This window comes from Magallana gigas, chromosome 4, assembly GCF_963853765.1.
Source record: "Magallana gigas chromosome 4, xbMagGiga1.1, whole genome shotgun sequence".
Taxonomy (NCBI): Eukaryota; Metazoa; Mollusca; class Bivalvia; order Ostreida; family Ostreidae; genus Magallana; species Magallana gigas.
The window spans coordinates 46,161,648-46,187,036 of record NC_088856.1 but is presented as its reverse complement, the minus strand read 5'-3'; the positions used below and the strand labels follow the sequence as shown (position 1 = coordinate 46,187,036).

At 32.3% G+C, this 25,389-nt stretch overlaps 2 protein-coding genes and 1 long non-coding RNA gene across 4 annotated transcripts; 2 read left to right on the top strand and 1 right to left on the bottom strand.

Annotated features, from left to right (window-relative positions):
* The first annotated feature begins 3,604 nt into the window (after positions 1 to 3,604).
* On the top strand, positions 3,605 to 15,152 carry LOC105318800 (uncharacterized). Its single transcript, XM_066082588.1, has 6 exons — positions 3,605 to 3,782; positions 6,889 to 6,974; positions 9,317 to 9,443; positions 11,359 to 11,525; positions 11,872 to 12,079; positions 13,768 to 15,152. The coding sequence occupies exons 1-6, from the start codon at positions 3,682 to 3,684 to the stop codon at positions 14,258 to 14,260; spliced, it is 1,182 nt and encodes a 393-aa protein (XP_065938660.1). The 5' UTR covers positions 3,605 to 3,681; the 3' UTR covers positions 14,261 to 15,152.
* Positions 15,153 to 15,417: 265 nt separating this feature from the next.
* On the top strand, positions 15,418 to 21,395 carry LOC136269602 (uncharacterized). 2 transcript variants are annotated; one of them, XM_066082587.1, is made up of 6 exons: positions 15,418 to 16,206; positions 16,632 to 16,726; positions 16,875 to 17,004; positions 18,778 to 18,938; positions 19,250 to 19,469; positions 20,854 to 21,395. In XM_066082587.1, the coding sequence occupies exons 2-6, from the start codon at positions 16,642 to 16,644 to the stop codon at positions 21,335 to 21,337; spliced, it is 1,080 nt and encodes a 359-aa protein (XP_065938659.1). In that variant the 5' UTR covers positions 15,418 to 16,206; positions 16,632 to 16,641; the 3' UTR covers positions 21,338 to 21,395. The 2 variants fall into 2 exon arrangements, with proteins under 2 accessions (XP_065938659.1, XP_065938658.1); XM_066082586.1 differs by having other exon boundaries at positions 15,419 to 16,206; positions 16,610 to 16,726.
* A 1,450-nt stretch (positions 21,396 to 22,845) lies between these two features.
* On the bottom strand, positions 22,846 to 25,229 carry LOC117680340 (uncharacterized). Its single transcript, XR_010713286.1, has 2 exons — positions 24,942 to 25,229; positions 22,846 to 24,117 (listed from the first exon to the last, which is right to left on the bottom strand). It is a non-coding gene; the product is annotated as an uncharacterized lncRNA (long non-coding RNA).
* Between the last annotated feature and the right edge of the window lie 160 nt (positions 25,230 to 25,389).

Sequence of the window (25,389 nt, the reverse complement as noted above, 5' to 3'; positions counted from 1 at the left end):
TTGCACGTCACAATGCACCATTGTCAAAAACGTTCTAATTCGCTCGACGTTACGTTTGAAATTAGAACAGATTAATATCATTTTGTAAAGTAAAACACGCTCAATTTGTACAGGCCAAAATCCCAACGACTTAAGATATTCCTTGACCATATTCTAAATGTGACACGACAATCCCACTTCTACAGCACGGCGTGGATCTAAACATGTATCAAGTCAGTGATGTCTTGTTCCAATTTTCTGGACACAGTTGATTTTGCTCGAATAATGACTGTTTACAGGTAAGCGCTTTATAAGGAACGTTTTTAGCATCTGGGTATCATTTTACTACCGCCGACATAAACAATCAAGTCATCAGAGAAGAACTGAGAAGTTTTGGTGTAAATATTGAAGAATCTAGCAGCTTCAATTTTCCTTTAACTCTCCCTGAGTTAATAATGACTGGTACAATAATTTTTCTCTAATTGGGTAACGTTTAAATCACTGTCAATAATAAATGGGGATAATGTGTGAAGTGGGTTTTCTGTACTGTGTGTCTTTACCCGGTTCCTATTGAGAGAGAGGTACTTGGTGTCTCAATCTTCTTCAGATTGACTACACCAAGCACCTCATCTCAATTCCCTGGGTTTCTTGCCACTAGTTTCTATTTAACCCTACCTCTCAACTCTTCTTTCTATTTTCTTTCTTTCTATCGTAAGTTTCTTCTCTGCTGTTTCCAGACGACTCTCCCTGACTCTACAGAACAGCTGTTTAATATATAATCTTGGAGTACTCTACTCCAAGGGTAGTCAGGTTATCCCTTTTCCCCACCCAAATCTAATTCATCACAACGTTTATTGTAATAAGGCATAATCATTACATATCTATTGTAGAGCTAATTGTTCAGAACATAATTTGATTTGTTTTCAATTTCAAAAAGCGTCAATAAATATTTCGAAACAAAGAACCTCCTTAATCTGTTCTTTCCATTTTTTGAAAAGGTACAGTGTTTGATGACCTGATAATATAAAATAATATAACGTATACATTACTTTAAAGCAATAAATAATACTAGTAATTAAAATTCGTTTACATCTTAGTTTAAGTTCTCATAGTACAGTGTTGATCTGTAAGGATTACTCTCATTTGCCCTTTTTCTCCGTTGCAGTCTCAGCCGTACCAATTCGGCACCTATAAAGTCTTCAAAAAAGACACGACCCCAAATTTAAAAAAAATCCATCTTCAATGCAATACCAAACGATTGACATTTTTGCCTGTTTCTAATTCAGAAGTATTATTACATCAAATATTAATTTGAATTATAACAAAAAAGACACAACAGTATAAAATCCTACATCAATACATCCGTCACACACGAATATAAGTTGCTGGATTTGTAAGTCAGCACTCAGTATCTCTACAAAGCGTCGCGTTTCTTCCTCCAAAGAAATTAGTGATGAAAGCCATCAAGAAATCCTTATTTTCTAGCTCGAGTTATCGATCATCAAACGAATTTTATCCTCCTTATTTACAGCTTATATTTGTCATCAGTGTAAACAAATTTTAGATAAATGTGCAAATTTAAATGATAACGCTTTACCACAGAAACAGTAGAACAATTCAAAAATTCGTGTGTTAAATTATACCATTTACCAATAATTAGGATGCAATCATTGTAGAGCGCGTAGATTCGAGCGCGGCTTTACGTTCTCTAGAAAGGAATAAATGCTTTCATGTACAATGTATTTAGGATTTGCCTGTCAATTTCTTTGAAGACCAAGTATCAGTACGTCGTACTACAAAGTTTGACATTATATTTAAATAGACCTGCACTTTTTTTTGGCGAAACCTACTTTTTTTATATAGTTTTTTATTTAAATATCTCAATAGTCACTAACTTCAATACCATTATCATGTGATTGATTTCAAGGTCTAAAGTAATGGAATAACACATTTTGTTTATAAAATTGATATATCAGGCACATATCATCAGGAGGAAGAGGGGGTTGTCCCTCCTACTGTTTTTTAAGCTTACATGTAGAAAATTGATATGTGTGGGAGTCCCCCACTTTTAAGGGGAACATATTTGAAAACCGTGGTAATATAAACAAAATTAACGTTAAGGTAGAAGTTTGTTTGGTTCTACCTATCCCCCCCCCCACGGATTAGACAATTAAAAAACCAACAGATTGACCTAAAAATCTATACGACCCCCCCCCCCCCTCCCCCTCCATACATCAAATCCTTTTCCTTGAAGATGAATAGGAGAGTGTATCTAGTATCTTTAAAAAATGTTCTCTCTCTCTCTCTCTCTCTCTCTCTCTCTCTTTATTCCCCCCCCCCCCAAAAAAAAGATGCCGATGGTTAGGAACTTATGTTTCTATATTTGATAAGCAAAAGTCGTTTTAAAGTCCCCAAAATGCCACTTGCCATAAATATGCTCATAGGTTATTAAACTTTCCATACTTTTATGAATTCCTGTATATTTTTTTCTTTGAAAAGAAGAAACCCAAATTCAAGCTCATTTGTTACTTTTAGAAAAATACGAAAAAGATTGAACCTTTAAAATTATAAAAATTTCCGTTTAACATGTAGGCTTATTTTATCAGAAAAATCTCTTAACTAGCCAGCTCTGAAAAGGAAAGATTGAGAAATTGTCCACTAAATATAAATTCGAATGCATTTTTCCAATGTTTACAGTATGATCAACAATATGTACATGCTGTAGTTGATTGTAATTAAACGTATTCTTTGTTCACTCCTGTTATGATCGGCTGTACGACTCTAAAAGTTTTAGATTTTGAATAACTTTTGATTTTTGTTTTTGGTGATTCAATTATCATTGAATGACCTTCTGACTAGCCCCTTTATATCAAGTGCTATTAATATACGTTAAATTTCACGTGTTTCTCTCTCTCTCTCTCTCAAAAAAAAATTGAACAAAGTAATATTGACAAATATTTGATATTTTGTTTTTTTTGGCAGTATATAAACAATGGTCGTGTCATCCGGTTCAGACATAAACTCGTCGAATAGAAAATGTTTTATTCTACCTTAAAACGCCGTTGCAAATACTTTGCAGTTGCTCTGAGTCTCTAGCAAATGTTTCAGCTTACCAGAAATGAACTAAAGATTATACTGACTAATAATATTTTCACATTACTTAAAATCATCCTGGTTTACCTTCCGGTGAATTGTCGGGGCTTGTATAAACTGAATTTGTTGATATAAAAGGAAATTATATTCTGTCATGGCTGCTATACACTTATCAAAATAAAGGAAAGGACAAAAGAATAAAAAAAATGGAGAGAATTTCGGTGCACGTAACATTTTTGTTTTCACTTTGCTCTCCAAGGGATATAAAACACAAATTCATATATCATATGTGTAGTCATGCATGTGGGGAAATAGTTGTCATTTCAAAAAATAGAATTTCGCTGACTGTTACATGACATGGTATGACACATTGCAGAAATATACTATATAAACAAATGAATTATACTGCACAAAACTATTTTCAGTTTCATCTCCTGTGATCTTAGTAACATGTAAGTATGTAAGCTTTATTTTAAATTTTCTTGAAAACTTTAATTTTTAAAAAATATCGTTTACAAGAATCTGCTCAAATAAATCTTAAAGAGACGTGTTAAGTCATCAATTAAAATCATCATTCATTTTACATTCATCTAATACAAACATATTTGTATGGAAACCCGTTTTATCAATAGTTCAAGAAAAAAATCTCCAGACGGAAAAATAATTTGTTTTCGATGCTGTGGAATCATCACTGTTCGTGGAGGACCAATGTTCGTGACTTTCGTGGGTAACCCTTGCCCATATATTTACACCCTCCCTACAAACGTATTTACCATCATTTGTTTTATATTTACTAAAATTCTCCGGACTTGCAACCAACGAAATAACGTCATACGATCCAAGAGGAATTTTCATACCGACAAACATAAACCCCAAGAAATAAAAGTTTTTAATACATACGCGGGTAGGTTAAGGCAACTCCGAGTTTAATTATCGTCGATATTATTGTCATTTAAAAAAAAAAAATGTTTATTTTTATGAAAACAATGCTAAATGTTAATATCAAGTGAATGTTCATTATGGATTTTATTACTGCTCCTGTCGCTCTTTGAAGCTGTCGTGCAATGGTAGAACCTCACAGTAAAGGAAAGAGTCTTTCTGGTTTTCGACATGTCAAAAGTAAAATTGATGAAAATTAATGTTCTTTAAATCAAGATGAAAGAAAATTAAAATATCATATTTTTCGTTCTTTTTTTTTACTATCATACAACTTGCCATAGAAATAGTAATCAAACTTTTAAATACAATATTTTTGACGGAACGTTGGCGTAGGAAAATATCATGTTTTTGCAATTCAGTATTGCTGTAGATTCATGAGTCTATTTAGCATTTTGAAAACAATAACATTAATTTTTGATTTTTTTTTTCTAATATGAACTAATGATAAGATACTTGCAGTTCAGAATATGTTTTTAAAATATGATTGGCCTTTCAAATTACATTTTAATAAGCTTTTTAAGCGCTCATTCTATAAATAGATTTTTGTGTAACAATAAAAAATATTGTAATATTGGGAGCATCAAACATAATAGAAATATCTTCAAAATTTAAGAAAATTAGAGAAAATGCGGTCTAAACAATAGCATTTAAGTTTTAATGTTTATTCCGATTAATAAGTATACGCTGATAGACATTCTAATGTTCTTTCATTGCATTGAAGAATAGAAACTTCGTACCTTAAACAGATGTCTATATAACTGCAGATAACTATATTCATTCTAATGTTCTTTCATTGCATTGAAGAATAGAAACTTCATACCTTAAACAGATGTCTATATAACTGCAGATAACTGCATTCGTTTTTATCTTCCTTTAAGTTGAGGGAAATTATTGTGACCTTGACCGGACCTTTATGCGAAAGGTCAAATTTGATTAAACTGATATATAGATTATATGATCTGTTTGACAGTGACAAAATTTCACGAGTTTCTTAATATAAGGTTTCTTGAGTGCAATATGACATCATGTTGCTTATTGTGACGTCTTATTGATCAGAGGAATTTTTTCCTCATTCACCCCTGAGAGTTGCATTACCATTCCCGCAGAAAACTTGTTAGAGCATGGTGGTCGTGTAATTTCTATTTATAAAGCGCGCGATATTTAATATGGTTTACGGTGTTACCATTGGGGCGAGCGCAGAAGAAACCACACATCTGTAATCATTGTTAAATGCAACCAGTGGACTTTCCCAAACCAAAATACTTTGGCTTTGTCTCAAAAACTTTTACCACCGCAAGGAACCCAATGTTATCAAACTTTTATTCCAATGGTCCCTTCCTAGGCTTATACACTTAACAAACTACCACTGAGCATTAATACAATGTTAAACAGACTTACTAAAATATTTTGATAAACAAAAAGCCGTTTTTTTTTTATGTAAATACAATTATTTTTTATCGATCATTAAAATCAGTAAACAATAAATTGTGTGTCTGTGTTATTTTTCATTCTGTTCCTTGCTGTTTCCTGTGTTTTAATTATTTTCCTCTGTGACATCAATTTTTTTTACGCTCTATATGTAGACATGTGCCCTCACTCTTTTTTAGTGTATGATATCCAATATTTTTGAAAGGTTTGACCACATATGCAACTATAACAAATACATGTAGATATTTTAACAGTTCAATTGTTTTCCTTTTATTTATTCATTACAGAATGACATGGCTGCACGTAGATCTAATAATAATTGGACTTTTCTTTTTTAATAATTTTTGTCACCTACCTAACGTATGCATATATGATTGGATCAATATGACAGTAAAATTAGCATGGAACTTGCATGTGTATTTACTAAGCAAAAAAATTATCAAAACAAAACTAATCAGCCAAAGAGTCACCGTTAACACTGATACTGAATACTTCCTACACGTTACATCCAATAAAGATGCTTGATCCACCTCTAAATGTATCGCGGGAAATTAAAACGCGAGATCACTGTGACTTCATACTTAACTTTCTTTTGCGCTCGACAGTTTTCGTAAATTTGTCGGACAAATTCGGGGAAGGAAATGACGTCATATGTCAGCAAAAGTTCAGATAGGTACAGGTTTTTTTTAGGTAAGCATATTGGTTGCATACTTTGGTGTTTTTGAAGGACTTTTTATTGGTAAATGAAAATAATGTATGCGATTTACAGGTAAGAATTTTCCTTAGAAACGCTTCCTGTTCCGCCATGTTGCAATGCACTGCAAAGGATCACTGGGATAGTAGAACGTTTTCACGCGGGTCCACAAAATTTTCTATGAACAATTTGCAGATTACAACGCGAATTTCCTCCGTTCGTACACGTTGTCTATGGAGCTCGCTACGCGAGCGGCGCTTCGCGCCGCCTCGCTGCGCTCGCTATTAATAAAAAGAACTGTCCTTACAAACTAGTAGACAAATTATTGACCATTCAAAAGGTGTATCAAATTGAAAGATATCTTCCGTTTTTGAAAAAAATACGGTTTTACGTGTTATATATACATATTGAATTTTTTTATTACGTGAGAGATAGGTAGAAATTTTCAAATGTCTCTCCATTAAGAATTACTTTTGAAAATTAAAAAAATAAATTATTCACGTTAAAAGAATTTCTAGCTTTTTGGTTAAAGTTATTTGAATTTATTGACTCATTCTGAGATATCACCTGACAAGTGTAAAATCATGTATAAGTCTAAAATACATAATTTTAAAGAATAAAAGGTGTGCATTTCTATCTTATTTTTAAAAAAGCGCTCCAGTTTTTTTCTTTACTGAAAGAGATTTTTGATCTCAAATTAATTATATAATTGATTGATAAATAGATTTCAAATAAACTTTCTTGGTTTTTTGCAGTTTGGAGATGGGAAACATCTTGCAATATTTCCTAAGTGAACCACCAGAACTTGAGGACGCTTTAATAAGCTACGCCTGGAACTCACGTAAGACAAACAAATTGTAATTCTACATTTTAAAGTACATTGTAGCATGCAAGTGTTTAGCATGCGTGGATCTGGATATTTCTTTTAAGGGGTATGATTTAGAGGAAATGTTTTGTTTTCAAGGGGGAATTGATCCCTATTATTGGTTATTTGTGAATTCAGAATTAATAAGTATGAATATTCTTTCGGTTGGGGGGGGGGGGTGATGGGATATCTGAGTTTCGGATTTGTTTTCATTACGATCTTCCATCTAGATCTGGACATGTAGAGTATAAGTATAAGTTCACAAATCTGAACGTGCAAATTAAATGCTTGGTTTTAAAAAACACTACAAAATGTATCGTCATTTTTGCTCAGTTTGTTCAATGTCTCTTATGTGGCTCCCTTCTTATCAATATTTTTATTTAAAGTGGCGGATACAATTTTCAAATTTAAGATACCAACGAAATTAAACGTATCGTGGGTCTAACTATCGACATTGTCAGAAACTAAAGGCTTTTCTACATAGAAATCCTGTGTGTCCAGTTGTGTAATATAAAGAAAACCTATAAAACAGAGTTCCTACAATGAATTACATGATGTATCAAGTATTTAAGACAATTGATCGATTGTGATAGTATGTTTTCCAAGGTTAAGAGACTTGATTAACTTGTTTAATGTAATCAAAGCTTGCACAGTAGAATTGTAAGTACACATGTAAGTATGTTACATCGTTTCTTATCACTTAACTATTCTTTATTACAAAGTTTACTGTGAAAGTAAACAGTGATATAATTAGTTATGACAATGTTCCACCAAAGTTTAAGGATCCTCATTCAATTTATGATGATTTTCTTTGATATATTTGCACTTTGCAGTATATTTTGAAATCATCTACATTTTAAAATTGGTAAGAAAATCTAACCAAACAGACAGTGTTTTAAAGATAGGAATCTTAAAACAAATATAATTTACACCCATTTATCAATCAAAGAGATGTAGAAATGAAAGGATACGTTTCTAGAATTTAATCAAGGCAGAAGCAGCTTCTGATGGCTTGGTTGCATTTCTTAACAAATCATAAATTGATTATCTTTTTTTATCATAAAAAAATAAGTACAAATGTTTACTTACGAGACTTTAATCTGTACCCTGTAAAATCTCTTAAATTAATGACCTGCTAAGGGCTCCATCCCCTCTGTCACTACCAAGGCTTTGCCCTCGATCAAATAGGGCATCAGAGCTGACCCCAGACCCACTGGTTTTTACTGTCGGCCCTTGACGTCAAATCATGGATCCTCCTCATCTCAGAGGTTAAAATAATAATACATACCATTAAATTATTAGTATGATGTATTGTAAAATAAATACAATTTAAAAAAATAAAAACTTAACAAAACATGTCTTAACTGGGTTACATGTATTTTCTGATCAGAATCTATCCAGTATAAACACCCATGTGTCATAACACGTTTTCGGTTGATTTAGATTTTTTGCTGTTAAATATAGATTGTTATACAAAGATCTATATTTTTAATCAAGTATTACATGAATGTGAGAAACAGATGCATGTTAGAGTTGCAATTTAATTTCTTTACTGATGAAAAACGATGGCCACAACATTTCAAAATTTATATTCTTATGAATTTCTATATTCATTTCAGTTATAAAAATTAAAGTACCATAATAAACTTAACACTCTCAATGAGTAAACTCTGAGTCATAAATTCATTTCATTTAAATCATTGTTATAACGCCTACATATACATCCAATGCAAGTCAAAAAAAGAAGCACATAGTATTATTTCAAAAAATATATTTTGAATTAATCAGTAAAAAAAACAATTACCTCATGGATTAACACATTCCATCAATTATCATTTTATTACAGCAAACGTTGCATTTTTCATGTTTAACAGCGACTTTGTATAAAAACGGTGTTAAACAGAAACATCTCACACTGGACAAAGTTTTATATGTACATGTATTGCAGACTTATACTCTGTCAAAAACATTGTTAAATGTTCCTTGACTGTAAGACAAAAGACGTACAGGTATGGTACCCGTTCAATTCTTTTTCATTGTATTCAAATATCATTGAATAAATACTTCTTGAATCATAAAAAAAATGAAAACCAAAATGCTTTTTGATTGCAAACAAAGTAATTCTATGATTAATATCCCTAAATTTAAGATAATTTGACCAAATAAAAAAAAATCGTAAGTAAATTAATGAAAAGTACGTTGATCTATAATCATGCACAATCATTGGCAAATTTTACATATAAGAAAAATTCTTTAATATTTTGCTCATATTCCTATTTTTATTTGATATGATTTATGTTAAGGATTTTGTTTTACAGTGCGATTAAAAAGTGTCGACACTCTTGTCATAAATAAGGTAACCTTATGGACGAGAATATTTGGAAATACAGAGGATAATGGAATGGAAGTTTTCAAAGAATATACTCCTTTAGTTATAGCCTGCATGTGAGTTAATTGTACACTATATAATGCCTGGAATAAAATGGTGCATAAACAAACAAAATCACATTATCTATATAGAAAGAATTACCAAACACAAATAATTGTGCCTTAAAAATAACTTGCATATAGAAGCTATTATCTATATGGAAGAAATTACCAAACACAAGTAATTGTGTAATTAGATTTTTATTGTTTGGCGTTTTTGGTCATGGAAATAAAAGCAGGTTGAACACTTGAATGTTTATAATTAAAATGTAAGATGGTAGCAGCAGTAGCAGCAACAAGCACAAAATGAGCAGCAGCATAAATCGATAGTATTTGATTGTTTCGGGTTAACTGCGAACAATATATTTGTTCATTATTTACACAAACTTGTCACATTAGTTGAATGGACGGGTGCACTGAAGGTTTAAGGTTGCCCCACAAGGGGAGCCCAATTCAATTAACCCACGACCAAAACCCATCTATTTAATTTGTGATTATAATGCTTTATGGATACCCTATTTAGTATTAAAGTTGTATTGTTTGTATGTGAAATAACCCTTCATTGGCGTTCGGCCGGAAATACGGTCTAAAACCCTTTCCGGAAATATTCAAGGTCTCAATAATGAATGTCACTCAAGAATTTGTTGTTACCCAAAGGATTGAGATGCACATTACCATTGCCCTGAAAACTGGTTGATGATCCTAATAATATCTGGGAGCTTAATATATGCCCCCCCCCCCCCCCAAAGCCCTGTATCTGACACGATGTTGCCCTATTGAAGCGTTTACGATTCCTCTTCATAGCTTCAAGGTCTGAAGAATATCTATAAGACTTGCGTGGCAATATTTGCGACCAAACTAACTTAGTCTTCGGTAGGCTGGTTATGCTCTTGGACATATGTTCTATTAACTCAGCGAGGAGCCAGTCAGGGTCGCCTAAATCATGACCCCCACAATGATAGGTCAGTGAAATTTAATCCGGCATAACCTTGCTACCATATTTTTATTTTCAATCTTTTCAACCCCAAGTTAATCCCTCCTGTTCTAAGCATGGCTGCCAGAAAGACATGTTTATTAATGGAAGACCCCACACACCATACAGCAGAATCTGAAAGCAGAAAGTTTAACAGCTAACTTGTTTAATAGGGCAACGAATGTAGGATTTATAAATTTGTGATTTCCATCTGCCTGCCTCTCTAAAAGAATCTGAAGTGCAACCTTGCTGATATGCAGCGGTGGCAGCCCCCATCCGAAAAGAATGTACTTTGTATCGATGGCTATGCAATCCTAGCGCATTAGGCCTAGTGTCTTTATTTATAACTGCTGAGAACTAAAATCTAGTGAATGCGCTACCATCAAATTGACAGAATAATAGACCATTAATTCAGGGCCTCATAGACAAAAAGGCTAACATATACCTTATTGGACAATGAAAACTGGAAGATTAAACAATGCAAAAAGCTACCCCTCTCAGCCTCTGCCAAATTGGTCGTCCTTTGAAAAGAATTTGTATACTGAGCCCGATAAGAATAATGAGCCCGAGCTAAAAGAACACAGCAATATCCTCATAAGATAAAGACATCTATATAACATGCATATAGATGCTATTATATCACATATCTTCTCCGAAAGGATTAATTTTAGTTCCTTTTATTTTATAACAGATTGTTAGTTTGCATATGTTAGCCTACTCTCTTTCTCTCTCTCTCTCTCTCTCTCTCTCTCTCTCTCTCTCTCTCTCTCTCTCTCTCTATATATATATATATATAAGTGGGACATTTATAAAAAAATGTCTTAGATGATTATTCAAAAAATTTATTAAATTGAAACAGATTTTATTTATGTTTATTTTGTGCTTGAAAAGTTTTGAAATAACGTAACGACGTGATGGACAGCAGTTTGTAATACATGTTCCAATCCAACTGAATTTCAGGTATAGGGAATTAAAACTAGCCACTGAACTTATAAAACTGGGCGCAGACGTAAACTTACAAGTCTATCCTAGGGATATGCAATTTCCGTCCGAAGAGGGTGTCCCACCGTTGTATTTTACAACAAATGTTGGAGATGCAGAGATAGTTAAATTATTGTTGAATTCAGGTAGAGCTCGTTTTATTTTTCCTTTTTTTTTTTTGTTTGTTTTACATATAAATGAAATAAAAGAAAGGAATGATTTTTTTGACAATCTTTATTTTATAGATCTCATCCATGATCTATGTCATTATTACAATTAGTAATTTGTCTGATTTTGTAATGAATTGTTTCTCAATGCATGTTTTATAATATGTTATTCGAAAGTTCAAATCAAATGATTTTACTTGACTCAATGTTCATCATTTTTTAAAATTCTCAATTAATTAACACAATGTTTTAAAGGGGGGGATTGTTTGGTTTGTTATTCAACGTTATTTCTTGTCATGAACTTATACATTTGTTGAATATATAGGGGCAAATGTAAATGGATTTCAAGGTCGTCGGCAAGTTTTCAATCTTGAGGAACCCGAGGAAGAATTGTACAGTATCTTTGAACACGTTGGACGAACTTATTCCCGGTATAATAAAGTCCGATACCGCCCACAATACTTCGTGGAACTTTATCTTGAGGCCGGGGCAAAGTTGAACACAACGAGATGGGGACCTTGTCTGTTTTTTGGGTATTTATAACAGATTACATTCTTAAAATATCATTTCTTTATTATGCGAAAACAGAGAAAGGGGAGAGACTTTCGTCTTTATCACAGTTTGTCAGTCATTCTGTCCCCACTCCGATTTCCAAACAAGTTTGAAAACTTTCTTTGTTTGCTCAGTTCTTAATATCAAGGTCCTCCGTTCGCCAAGTTTTTTTTCTTTAAAATGTAATGTGACAAAAATGCGTAAATAGATGTTCTTCAAAAGACATAGGCACAAACATTGAGATAACACTCAAATTGACATATATCTGCCCATAGAGAATGAAATAGATATACATACAGCACAGGGAAATTCACCATCTTGGAGCTCTACCTTTGCCCGGCCTTGGAGTCAAGACCTCTGGAACCCACTTACCTAGCAGTTAGCGGCAGCCGTATTTTTTTTCTCACTCGGCCATCTTGTTAAGACAAAAATCTTGCTTTCGGTGACGAAAATCTATATATTATATGATTTGTTGAATACACAATCATGGAATGTTGTCTGTCATTTCCAGTCATCATCGGAAGTGAAACAAAAAAGATTGTTGTTCCTTGTGAACTAGGGCATCACATGACCCCTTGGTCATCCCTACCCCAATTATGGCCTCGCTTTGTTTGCATGATTTTATATATAATGGCCCGATTATAGTTACATTTTGATTAGTTTTTTTAAATTGGTTTTAATGTGCAGCCTCATGTGTGGCCTTCAGAGAACATTTTACTTTTGTTACTTTTATCCTCAAGTATTTACGTATTACTTATGAATTTTGAATAAGCACTTATTTACGATCGGGTTAGTTATAGACTCGATCAGTGTTCTAATAAATGAAGGTAAGACATTGAGAGGCGGGATGAAATTTTATGGTGCAAATCTATCTGTACCATTCCATTAAACAGAAATTTTCATTCATTGAGTTCAACTACGATTCCCTTTTTATTAACAGGTGTTAAAGTTATTTATTTTTGAAAATTCCTCGCAACTATGGTCAGGTTCACATGTGTGTTGTTTTACGCAAATGGACCCAAAATGAATCCTAAGATTATAACATACAGTTGAATTCAAAGTTGATGAAAAAATTCATTCAAAACGACTCGGTTTTTAATACTTTTTGGTTTTGTACGTTTAAAAATAATTTTCTCCAGACCTATTTATCACAAAATACAATTGCTTTAAAATTAGGGCGTGGGTGGGTGCCGGTAGGGGACACGTATTTTTTTGTGCAATGCTCGAAGAATGCTTGTTTATTTAAACAGATTTCAGAATTATTCCTGTGTTAAAGACTGCTTAATCATTACGTACAAATTATTCATTTCACAACGGTTTCATCTTTTCTTTAAACGAAACTCTATATATTGATAAATGGATATCATGACAATAAGAACTAAATCCTCTAGTTTGTTAGAGGACGGCAATGTCAAAAAATGGTGGTACAGGATCAAGAGGATTGTAATTTTATTATCTTATATCGAACATATTCTTTATTTTATACGTAGGTAACCTTATGAGATCCAACCTTCGACAAAGCATGTTTGTGTTGAATACACAACTTTAACATGTTTACACTCATACGAGAGCAGTTATTAATGAAAGATAAGACACTCTGAATGTGTTTGGGGTTTAGATTTATAACGTTTGTAACGATTAATTCGTGTTTTTATTCCAAAATATATAGGAGAGGAAAAGTCTTCAAACCCATACACGAAACATCGAGTATTTCACCTGGTCTAAAATTCAAATGTGACAGTACAATCCTACTTCTACAGCATGGTGTGGATCCAAACATGTATAACATAAGCAATGTATGGTTTCAATTTTGTAGACACACTCGCTATTCGTGTTTCGGTGGTTGTGTCAAGTTTAGCGTTATTTTGGAGACGTTTTTGGCGGCTGGGTATCATTTCACAAGTGTCGACCACAGCAATCGAGTCATCAGAGAAAAACTGAGACGTTTTGGTGTAAATGTTGCCGAACCAAACAGCTTGAAACAGATGTGTAGATCAGCAATAAGAGAACGTTTAAGGAAGAGTACTAAGGATACAACGATATTTCCAGCCATTGATACCTTACATATTCCAACATTAATGAGAGATTACTTAAAACTCCGTGATATCATCGACATCGACAGCTTAGATGGTCATTGTCGAGGCGGTCCTGTACATAAATAGGTATAAATACAATACAGTAAAACACGGTTATAGCGAACACGCTTATAATGAATTGACGCTTACAGCAAAGTGAATTTCATTCCCCAAGTCTCTATTTCATGTTGTAAACTTGACGGATATAACGAATTACGCTTTTAACAAAGTACTATTGCCCGTCCCTGGGACTTCGTTATAAGCGTGTTTTACTGTACAGTAAAACACGGTTATAGCGAACACGCTTATAATGAATTGACGCTTACAGCAAAGTGAATTTCATTCCCCAAGTCTCTATTTCATGTTGTAAACTTGACGGATATAACGAATTACGCTTTTAACAAAGTACTATTGCCCGTCCCTGGGACTTCGTTATAAGCGTGTTTTACTGTAATACAATAAATACAAAAATCTCACAAACTTTTAGAAAGTATTAGATTTAGGTAGCATGATCTCCATATGAGTTGTTTAAGTTTACAAATTTTAATCCTTTTTTCCATTATTATTTATTTACAATGCGTTTCTAAGGTACTTGTTATGAGTAACCTGAATTGTAATGCCATGAACAACCAGGTACAATAGAGATACGATGCCCACAAACCTTTGTTTTGTAAACTGAGCTTGTATAATGTTTTTGGCTACGTCGGTTGTTTACTAAGTATTAATGTTCGTTAACACTTAATCTGGTTTAGATTTTTTTTTATCATTTGCAAGTTACTTATCTTTTCAGTTTGATAGTTTAATATTATCTAATGTTTTCAAAGTCTCATTTATTTTAAATATGGAACTTTGTATCTGGCAACTGTGTTTACAAAACAGGATGTTTTTTAATATAACAAATAGTGTTATGCTTTGCATATTTTGCGTAAAACTTTACAGTATGACATTTGATAGTTTTCTGCCTTTTTAAATGTATGGCATTGCAATTACTCTGTTTAACATTTTTATCCATTATAAAAATTTTAAGATAAAAATTTGAACATTTTAATTACATCAAAATGTTATCACGCCCAATGGATCCGGGTGAAGTTTTATGATTTAATCTTGATACGTTGATGATGAGTCAAGAGCTGCTTTAAGTTTAAAACCAGTCATTTTGTCAAAGTCGACTTTTTTGAACGGAACGCTATATTTATGTAAATCTGTGATGCAAAGATAAATGCCTGATTATTTTTGAAAGGTTCTGTAGAGTGAAAGAAACCAATGATTTAATTATCTTTCCCTGGGTCTCATTTGTTTTAGCTCACCTGAGCTGAAAGCTGATATGCTTTGGAAAAAAAATTGACAAAAAACTAAGATTCATTTGGCACTTTGCATATGGGTAAAGTCTTGCATCTTGACTGGTCCATTCTTAGGTTCGTATAAATAAATGTATTATAACATACAATTAACAGGGATATTATACCAAGTCATGGCTGCCGTACATCTGTTTACAAAATTCAAGGTATGGCTAACGATTTAATTCTAGTGCTTGATATAGGATGTGGGCAAGAAAATAACAAACTGTCAACCATCTCATAAATCCATAAAACGAAATATAAATTCAAAGCAGAGCAACACGTACCTCTAAAAAGATAGAAGTAGGATAAGGTGCCTAGGAGGAGTGAGCATCCTCTGTTGAGCGGTCACACCCGCCGCTTTGTCACAATTGAGCATGTCATCGAGGTAAATGTTAAAATCGGGAAAATGTCATTAAAGGGAAAAAACGAAACGTTGATGACTTGGTTTGTTTGTAATGGTCAAAATACCAACATGGAGCAAACACGGACCTCCATTTATCTAATCACTTGATTATTTGTTTGTGATCATGCATGCGAAGAGAAAGCTGTCATTTCCAAAAATAGAAACCTGTCGGTCGCCTGACTTGACTTTTGTATGACACATTTCGGAGATTTACATAGGCAAATGAATGATAAAGTGAAGGTGTAAACAAACACACACAGCTAATCATCACACCTGTGGTGCGTTTTCAGGTAAGTATTTGTATTTAAACATGATAATGTATTTTTATAGAATAAATATTGTACCTAAAATCATTCCTGTAACAAAAATCATTCATCTACAAGCTTAATTAATCAGAAACTGCTTTGAATAACATGTTTACATACATCAAATTCAGTAAACATTAAGAAAGATTAAATTGTATGGAAACCCATTTTATCAATGACTTTAGAAATAAAATAATCTGATTTCGTCTTCGACTAGGATTAGGATAAATTTATTGACTAAGAGCATGTTCTTGATGCACATATTTAATCGCATTGTTAAAGATTTAAAACAGTTATATATGTGTTTCATTTATTTAAAAAGAGTTTGGATTTTTTATTCTGAAAATAATAATATTATGCTTGCTTTATACTATTATATTATTAACAGGTTTTCATGATTGATGTTCTAGCTGTTCGAAGATGGGACAAATTTTGCAATATTTCTCGAGTGAACCACCAGTGTGTAAAAATGAAGAGGATTTACTAAATTACGCCTGGAAGTCAGGTAAGCTTACTTTAACAACTCCGAATAAGCATCAAAATTAATTTGTATCAAGACACAGTAAGCCAATATAAACATCTTGAAAACATTATATTTTGAAGAAGCAATATCTACTTTTTTCTGAACATTTTGTTTTTTCTTTTATTTACAGTGCGATTAAAATGTGTCGACACTCTTGTTAAAAATGAAGTTACCTTGAAGATGCGAGGAATGTATGGATGTTCCGAGAACAATGGAATAAAGGTCCTCAAAGAATATACTCCCCTAGTTATAGCATGCATGTGAGTTCATTTGTAATAGACGATACCTGAACTGAAATTGTGTAAAAACAATTAAGTCAAATTACATCAAATATCTATGAGGGTCCATCAAAAAATACGAAGACTTTTGCCATAGCTATGTTATTTAGCATCATATCACTACTAAATTAAGTAGACATATTTAAATAATTTTTTTCAACCATTTGAAATTAAAAAATGTTTATATATTCCTTTATTTCTAAGAATTATTTAGAATCTAATCCTGCAAAAATTAGGTCACGGCGCACGGTCAAACTTAGTGTTCTGTCAACAATAAACCATATTATGTTGAAAGTAATATCTCCATAAATTGGGCTTAAAAACAAATAATATTGAAACCTAAAATTAAGAATTGTCATGATATACTTTGTACCAAATAATGACGGGATATGTAGATTTGTTGAACAGATATAAGTCACTAAAGACATTAAGTCGTCCTTAAAATTGATTAAAAACGTTAACGTCGCCGAACGTCACGGCGCAACGAAAAGAATAAACAGTATGGATTTAACTCGAAAAAAGCCGATAAAAACTGTGAAATGTTCAATGGTTGAAAAATAAGTATAAGGTTATTTTCACATTTGTGTTTAACTTTTACATATTTTGCTGGGGTTGTGGTAGCTATATTTTGGAATCAAACAGACCGGAAGAGAGTAGAATATCTGTAAATATTTTGTCAAAAGAATAAACAGCGTCATCTGACATTTAGGGATTTTCTTACTGTAAACGAAGAGACATGCGGTAAAAAAAAGAAAACTTCGAGGAACAAACTCATGATTTTTGAACAAATGTGAATAAATTAGACGACAAGTGATATAGTGCCGATTTAAATTGTATGGTGAAGAGCACAGAAGACTCAGGGTGATATAAGGATTGGATATTTCTTTTAACTGTACGTGCGTGACCATGACTTCGTGTTTTCAACGTTACCGTGCGCCGTGGTGACAAAACATGGTTTTAAAATCGGTTAACGGAAATACCTTTTCATCAAATGGAATGAAACTACATATATCTATAAAATATGTGTTGCTGCATAACATAATCTGTAAGTTATGACTTTTATGAAACAATTATGATAGACAACCCAATTGTCTTCGTATTTATTGATTGACCCTCTTACTAAAAGATAATTATTTGTGTAAACCATAGTTTAAAAATATAGTTATACTACACCTTACGATAAATGTGCACACTGTCCAGACCTTAACCCATTCTAAATATACATCATCAAATGTACACTTTATCACGTTGATTTCAAAATAGAACAAACAGGCTCACCTCATAAATGGCGATTTGATTATTTCTACAGTTGAAAATATTATGATTAAGGTGGTATGGAACACTTTCATGTCGTGACGTATTATTTATCGAAATATGCATTAAATCAAGTATGATTTTATGAATAGTTTCTTTCCCAAAGTTGTCAGCTAACAGCGTAGAGCAGGGGTTAAACAGGTTCACTACATGTACGTATCAATTCAAATCCCTCTGGTGATTTTAAAATTTATACCTTTTCCTAAATATTTTAAACGTATTTTTTAGTTAAATATTGTAAAATTTGAAAATTCTTAACCGGTGAAGTATTTTAATTATAATGTACTTTAATTCACATTAATATTAACAAGTGTCAAATACTCCCTTAAAATTAATCTGGTTCTGTTCTTGCACATTGTGTGATTAAAAAGTTCCAAAATATGAGTATTCCGCGGGTGTTTTTTTTTTTTATACATGTTATGCAAATTAACTGAATTTCAGGTATAGGGATTTGAAACTGGCCACTTCACTTATAAAACTTGGGGCAGATGTTAACCTATGTCCCCAGGAAAACCGATTTGCGTCTGAAGAGGGCGTTCCACCATTGTATTATGCAACAAATGCGCGAGATGCTGAGATGGTTAAATTATTGTTCAATTCAGGTACAGATTTTACTTTAAAAGTTTTACTTACTTAGTAAAGAAACATAGAATTGATGTTGTTTTATCTATAGTTTTATTTATTCACTGCATCAATGATATTCATCAACACAATAAAGTTAGTTGTCCGGATTTATGATAAAATGTCTTTTTATGTCTGTTCAGATGTATAAAATTCGTAATATAAAATGAAATGAATTTAGAGAAAATTGCATATTCATTCCTAGATTATTTTTGTTTCATTAATACATTATTGTTTGGTGTTAATTGTTTAACGTTTTACAAGTAAAATATATCTCTGATTTATTAAACAGGGGCGGATGTAAATGGTCTCAAAGGTCGTCAGCAGTATTTGAACCTCCAGGAACCAGTAAACGAACTATACAGTATCTTTGATATCAACCAAGGAACTTATTCCAGGTCTGCTAAAAGCTGTAGTCGACCGCAAGCGTCTCTTCAAGTTCTCGTGGAACTTTATCTAGAGGCCGGGGCAAAGTTAAACACCACACGATGGGGACCTTGTCTGTTTTATGGGTAAATAATTTGGATTGTTTTGTGCTGTTATTTCTATATATTATTTATGTTAAATGTGATCTCTTAAGGACGACGGACCCAATTTATTTCACAATGGTGATTTTTTCATAAAATTTTTACTTAAGTTAAAATTATCGATTTAGATTTTTAAAAGGGACCACTTCAAAATTTGTTTCTAAATTGAATATAATGGGAAAAGGCATTCTTGCAAATACAATAGATTTAAAAAAAATCAACAATGAACTGTCTAACGAATTGAGACATAATACTTACATGATGATTTATGTATCATTCAAAAGTGACAATGTCATCGACTTCGTTTTTTCGGAGGGATGCCAAAGTGCGGAGAGTTGATTTTCCTAAATTTTTCATAAACAGTACTGTGAACATTCTAAGAGTTATGCAGAACATTTTGAGGGAGGTTTAACATTTGTTATGATAAAATACTTCTAATCAAGAGCACAGGGGTGGTTATATTCTATCTTTAAAACATTGTCAGGTAAAAAGGAAATTTGTGTGAATGTTAAGTAATGTTAAAAAGCACATTTAGTATGTCTCAGTCATACCAAGTTTAGCCAATACTTGTACCATAAAAATATGCATTGATGACGTAGAGCAGTTAAAGATGGCGTCAATAGCGATTTTTACAAGTGTTTTAGTGATTGTGTCGGATTACTGAAATTCAAATATTTATTACAATGTACAGACCCATCTTTAAGGTGCGCAATACGCAAAACAAATTAGATACGTTGTACTTAAGGTATTCATGAGTCCTTTCCGGAGTTTTATTCTATCTTATCAACTTAAGCATTTGATTTAATTTGATAAAATCAAATTCAGTAAGCGACACATATAAAAAGACTGAGAAAGAACGATTAAAATAACAAACAAAACCCACAAAACCTTCGTTGATCTATTTTGTACACAAATTTCATCAGTGTATAATAAGACCTACATTTTGGAGCCAAGCGGTTTCTTCGCCTCATCAACCTAGTCGATGGTAGTCCGTAAAATTCTGAAATGAATTTTAATATTTACATAATTGTAACGAAAAAAAAACGGCAATGTCATTAAATTGTCATCCCTACTAGACTAAGCTTGCAAAGCACGACCTTTGGTGAGATAAAAGTAAAAAAAAGTTTGTGGTCAGAGCTGGTTACTTTTTTTGCTCGCCGTAGCAATCAAAACTGAGTGTGACGCAATTTGAAGTCACACCAACAAGTATCTGGTAACATTCAACTACACCACACCGTGGTATTTTAACTTTTCTATGAACAAATTAAAAATGTTTAATCATTACCAAAAAATTATATTGCACTAACTGCGTTTATGGTTTTCATATATATGTATACAGATTTATGCACGATTGTTCTTTTTCACATAGGAGAGGGAGAGTCTTTAAGGCCAACCGCCCAACGACTTTAAATATTCCTGGACCATATTTTAAATGTGACACGGCAATCCTACTTCTACAGCACGGTGTGGATCCAAACATGTATAACCTCAGTGATGTTTGGTTCCAGTTTAGTGGACACAATTGTTTTCGCTCGAATAATGATTGTGTACAGTTTAGTACTTTATTGGAAACGTTTTTGGGGGCTGGGTATCATTTAACTAGCGCCGACATAAACAATCGATTCATCAGAGAAAACCTGAAACGTATTGACGTTAATGTTGAAGAACCCGTCAGTTTGAAGCAGATGTGTAGGTCAGCAATAAGACAACGTTTAAGGAAAAGTTCTAAAGATACAACGATATTTCCAGCTATTGATACCATACACATTCCAACCCAGCTGAAAAATTATTTGAAACTCCGTGATATCATCGATATTTGTAGCTCATCTATCCATTGTAGAGCTAATTTTTGAGAACACAATGCAATTTGTTTCTAATTTTAAAAGGCGTAAATAAATATTTCGTACCAGAGTTTTTATTGGATTTTTTAAAAGTTACAGTAGTCAGTGACTTGATTTAGTTTTTTTTAAACACAAGGTAAACGAGACTATATTGAACTGCGGCGTAGGAATATATACGACTGCAAAAAATATCTTAATTGTTCGTACTCTTTAAAATCTGACTATTTTTAAGGTATTCCTATAAAAGTTTCATTTAAAAAATGCTTCAACAAACATTACGTCAAATTAAACGATTATTTTCAAGAACTGAGTCTTGTCAGCGGTTATGATTTGTGATTAGGTCCACACACTGTTTCAGTTTCGGTTTGCTAGAGTAACTGCAAAGAAGAGTTGATTAAAAATCAACTCCCAAAAATGGTGATGTCACAAACGTTGAACGCTGTTAAGTGCAACGTCAAAAGCGAAAATCAAAGATCACGCTTGTGGCTGTTACAGTGGCTCTTCAATTGATTTGAAATTACCCATATGATAATACAGTAATTTTTTTGTATAATTCACATTTGCAGACAACTTTTAATTGTTATTCAGTTTTTATGCACACACCGCTGCATTATGAGACTTTATCTTTCAAAAAATAAGGATCCAATGCTTAAAAGCAATTTCATATGCGATATAAGAAAATATAATAATAACATGATGATATTACTATTATATATCCTATGATTGTATTGTATTATACGATATGTGATATTGTATTATATGATAGTTTATTATATGATATTGTATCAAGTATCATGTATTATCATGTATTATTATCGCATGATTATGAGGGAGATATGAAGATGTTTTCCCCAGTTAAATTCATATTGACCGAGGGCATATCATTTAATACATATATATTATTATAACAGTAACTTGATCAGGTTCGGATCATCAGGTGAAACGAGACGCGTCTTTTTAAAAGTTTTAATTACAAAACTTTGTTTTTAAAATAAACTGTATGACGTTTACTGATATAACGTTGCCCTCGGGAAATATGATTTTCCCTGCAGGAATAAATCTTCCTATCTCCCTCACAATCATGCAATAAAAATATGATTTCTTATCAATATATTTTATCTATTGACATCAGTTTGTATTATATGATATGATATTGTATCATATGATACACGTAGGATATTGTATTAAATAACTAATCATATCATTTGATGCAATTTGGTTTTATGCAATATGATATTGAATCAGACATGTTTTATATTTTATCAGTGATTCAATAACATAAGATACAATACCATATGATACACTATAAAAAATAACCTTATCCTGCATCCGTCACCATTACACTACACTTCACCATCCAAGACTGTAGTGTGTATTGGTATCAAAAGATCCACCAGCCATGCATTTGTTGAAGTTAGGACATGTAGTAACTGAACTATGGTGATCAGAGAGCAACTGTCATCATCTCATAATACTCAAACAATGATTACTTACTATTTAAATAATAACAAAACATCAACAAAACGAATCCTCAATTTTATAACAATTATAATTACAAGTACAATTGCAAATTTTTACTCTAAATTTGTTTACATATTTTAAGAGAACAACAAATATTGAAAACAATACAAAATTATTGTAAATATATGTATATGGTAAACATGATAAATCCCATTCAAATCAGCATCTTTTAAGAATCATACTTTGGGGGACTCAAATGGGCTTAGCACTTGTATACAACTGTACATGTACAATACAAACAGTAGCGAAATCATTTTAAAATTTTCTACAATTAATTTTGTCTTAATAGATATAACTATAAAGTTTTTTTCCAGCAGAGTGTTTATATACATGTAATAAGCTATTGATTTAAAATATCAATAAAAGTATAAATAAATGGCCTATACTACTAATAGAAAGCAAATTCGGTTTTGAAATTTGAAGAAAATGTAATTTAAATCAAAACATGTTTCTATAGAGGTGAAAAAATGGGTTAAAATAAAGAAACTGAAATGATAATGCATGCATTTTAACAAAATCGTTCAAGGGAAATATTGATATTTTTCAGTGTTTTTTTCACTCTTTGTCTGTGTATTAAATTCAAGTATTACATTTTAATATTGAAAAAATATAAGTAACAAGAAATAACTCTTCAACTTTAATGGGGAGTACAGTCAGAACATGATTAATTCAATCATAATGATTAATTTAATCGTGATTGAATGCCCGACTGTAATGATCTTCCCATAAAAGATAAAAAGAATTATTTCTCATTCATCAGCAACTTTTTTTCTAATTTTATTCAACTTTCAAACACAACGTACTAGATCTTTTGAACTGAAGCAAATTTGAAGGGGTTTCAAACAGGAACAAAATTGTTTTTCAATGCAATAATAAAAATAGTTGGAGCATATATGTTACCCTGCACTCGTGCTTGTTTATCACCATTTTATTGCTTCATGATTTTAAAGAAGTCACTTCTTTCACACCTTTATAAAAATCGTCCCAATAAATCCTAGCCCCTGCAGCCTCTGCATCCATCAAACTCTTTGTAAAACGTCCTAAGGTTGCCAATTTACCATTTTTGTTCTTCCACATCTGAATTATCTGGTGGACTTGGGTGGGCACCGACAATGGATTTACCATTCGAATCCCATCAATGTCGGCTTGTTTTAATTGTAAGGCTTTTCCGAATATTTCAATATCACTACCCACAACTTTGTTGAATTTAAGCAGGTCTGTGTTCACCAGAACGTGGGTTTTCCGGTCGTCTGTCAAACTTGCAAAATGATCTGATGATGACAAAATAAATAAATAAATAAAAAGATAAAAATAAAGGAATTAATAATTTTAATAAACACAATTAATTTTATTACATCTTGAAGAAAAATATGCTCTTTTTCGCCCTGTGCAATATAAACCGAATATTTGCATAACCATGTATCAAAACCCTTGGGGTGTTTAATGATAACGCACCCTCTATGTATAATAAAATTGATTAAACATCCCTTTCCTGCCATATTGGTTCCATGAAGGTTCGGTTTTTAAGACTTCATTTAGAAATTGGAATGCGTCGTTCAATTCAGTTGTCCGAGCATCAGGTCAAATTATTACGTCGACGTCAACTTGGTACACAAACAGCTGACGCAAATTTACAGGAAAGAAACGCGATAGACATCGACGGATTTGTTGACAATAATTATCGATCACATAATTTTATGTTGTTTTTTTTATGTTTTCTATTTGGAAAAATCATGACATGGCATTTTTATATTACATCCAACATCAGCCTTCGGTTGGTGTAAATCAACCCTTACGCCTGATGGCTCTCCGGCTGATAAACAGCGGCCTTGGGTTACTATAGGATGTGATATAAGAAATATGATGCAATAATCTATCAAAATCAATTTATTTTATTAAAGAGGTTAACAAGTTTAGGCATAACTTTAAATTATTTCCCCTTTTTCTCTCATAATCTGAATTTATTCTATGGCTAACTGTTAAAACTTTTCAAGCTTAACCGTTTACTAAACAAAATGAATCTATATAAAAAAAACAGTGCATGTATTCATTATCTAAAATCATTTCAATCATATATTTCTTTTTGTAAACTTACCTAATACTGCTTGATTGTTTTCTGTGATCTCCGTACTCACAAGCTTTTCTACAATATGATCCGAATTGTGATTTTTCAATGCTGCAATAAATATCTCATTCGCCTTTGGTCCAGATCTCAAAAGTAATTTTAAAAAAACTTCATTCCTTTTTTGAGGTGTATTTTCACCATCTATTTCTTCGAAGTGCGGCACATCCCATATTAGTTGCTCTATAAAATTATCCCTTATTGCGTCTTGAGCGAGTTGTTGAGTTAGAAAACTCATATTCTTTTCTATTCGTTGTGCATCTTCAGTACTATTGCCCGTCCCTGGGACTTCTTTATAAGCGTGTTTTACTGTAATACAATAAATACAAAAATCTCACAATTTTTTTTTTAGAAAGTATTAGATTTAGGAAGCATGATCTCCATATGAGTTGTTTAAGTTTACAAATTTTAATCCTTTTTC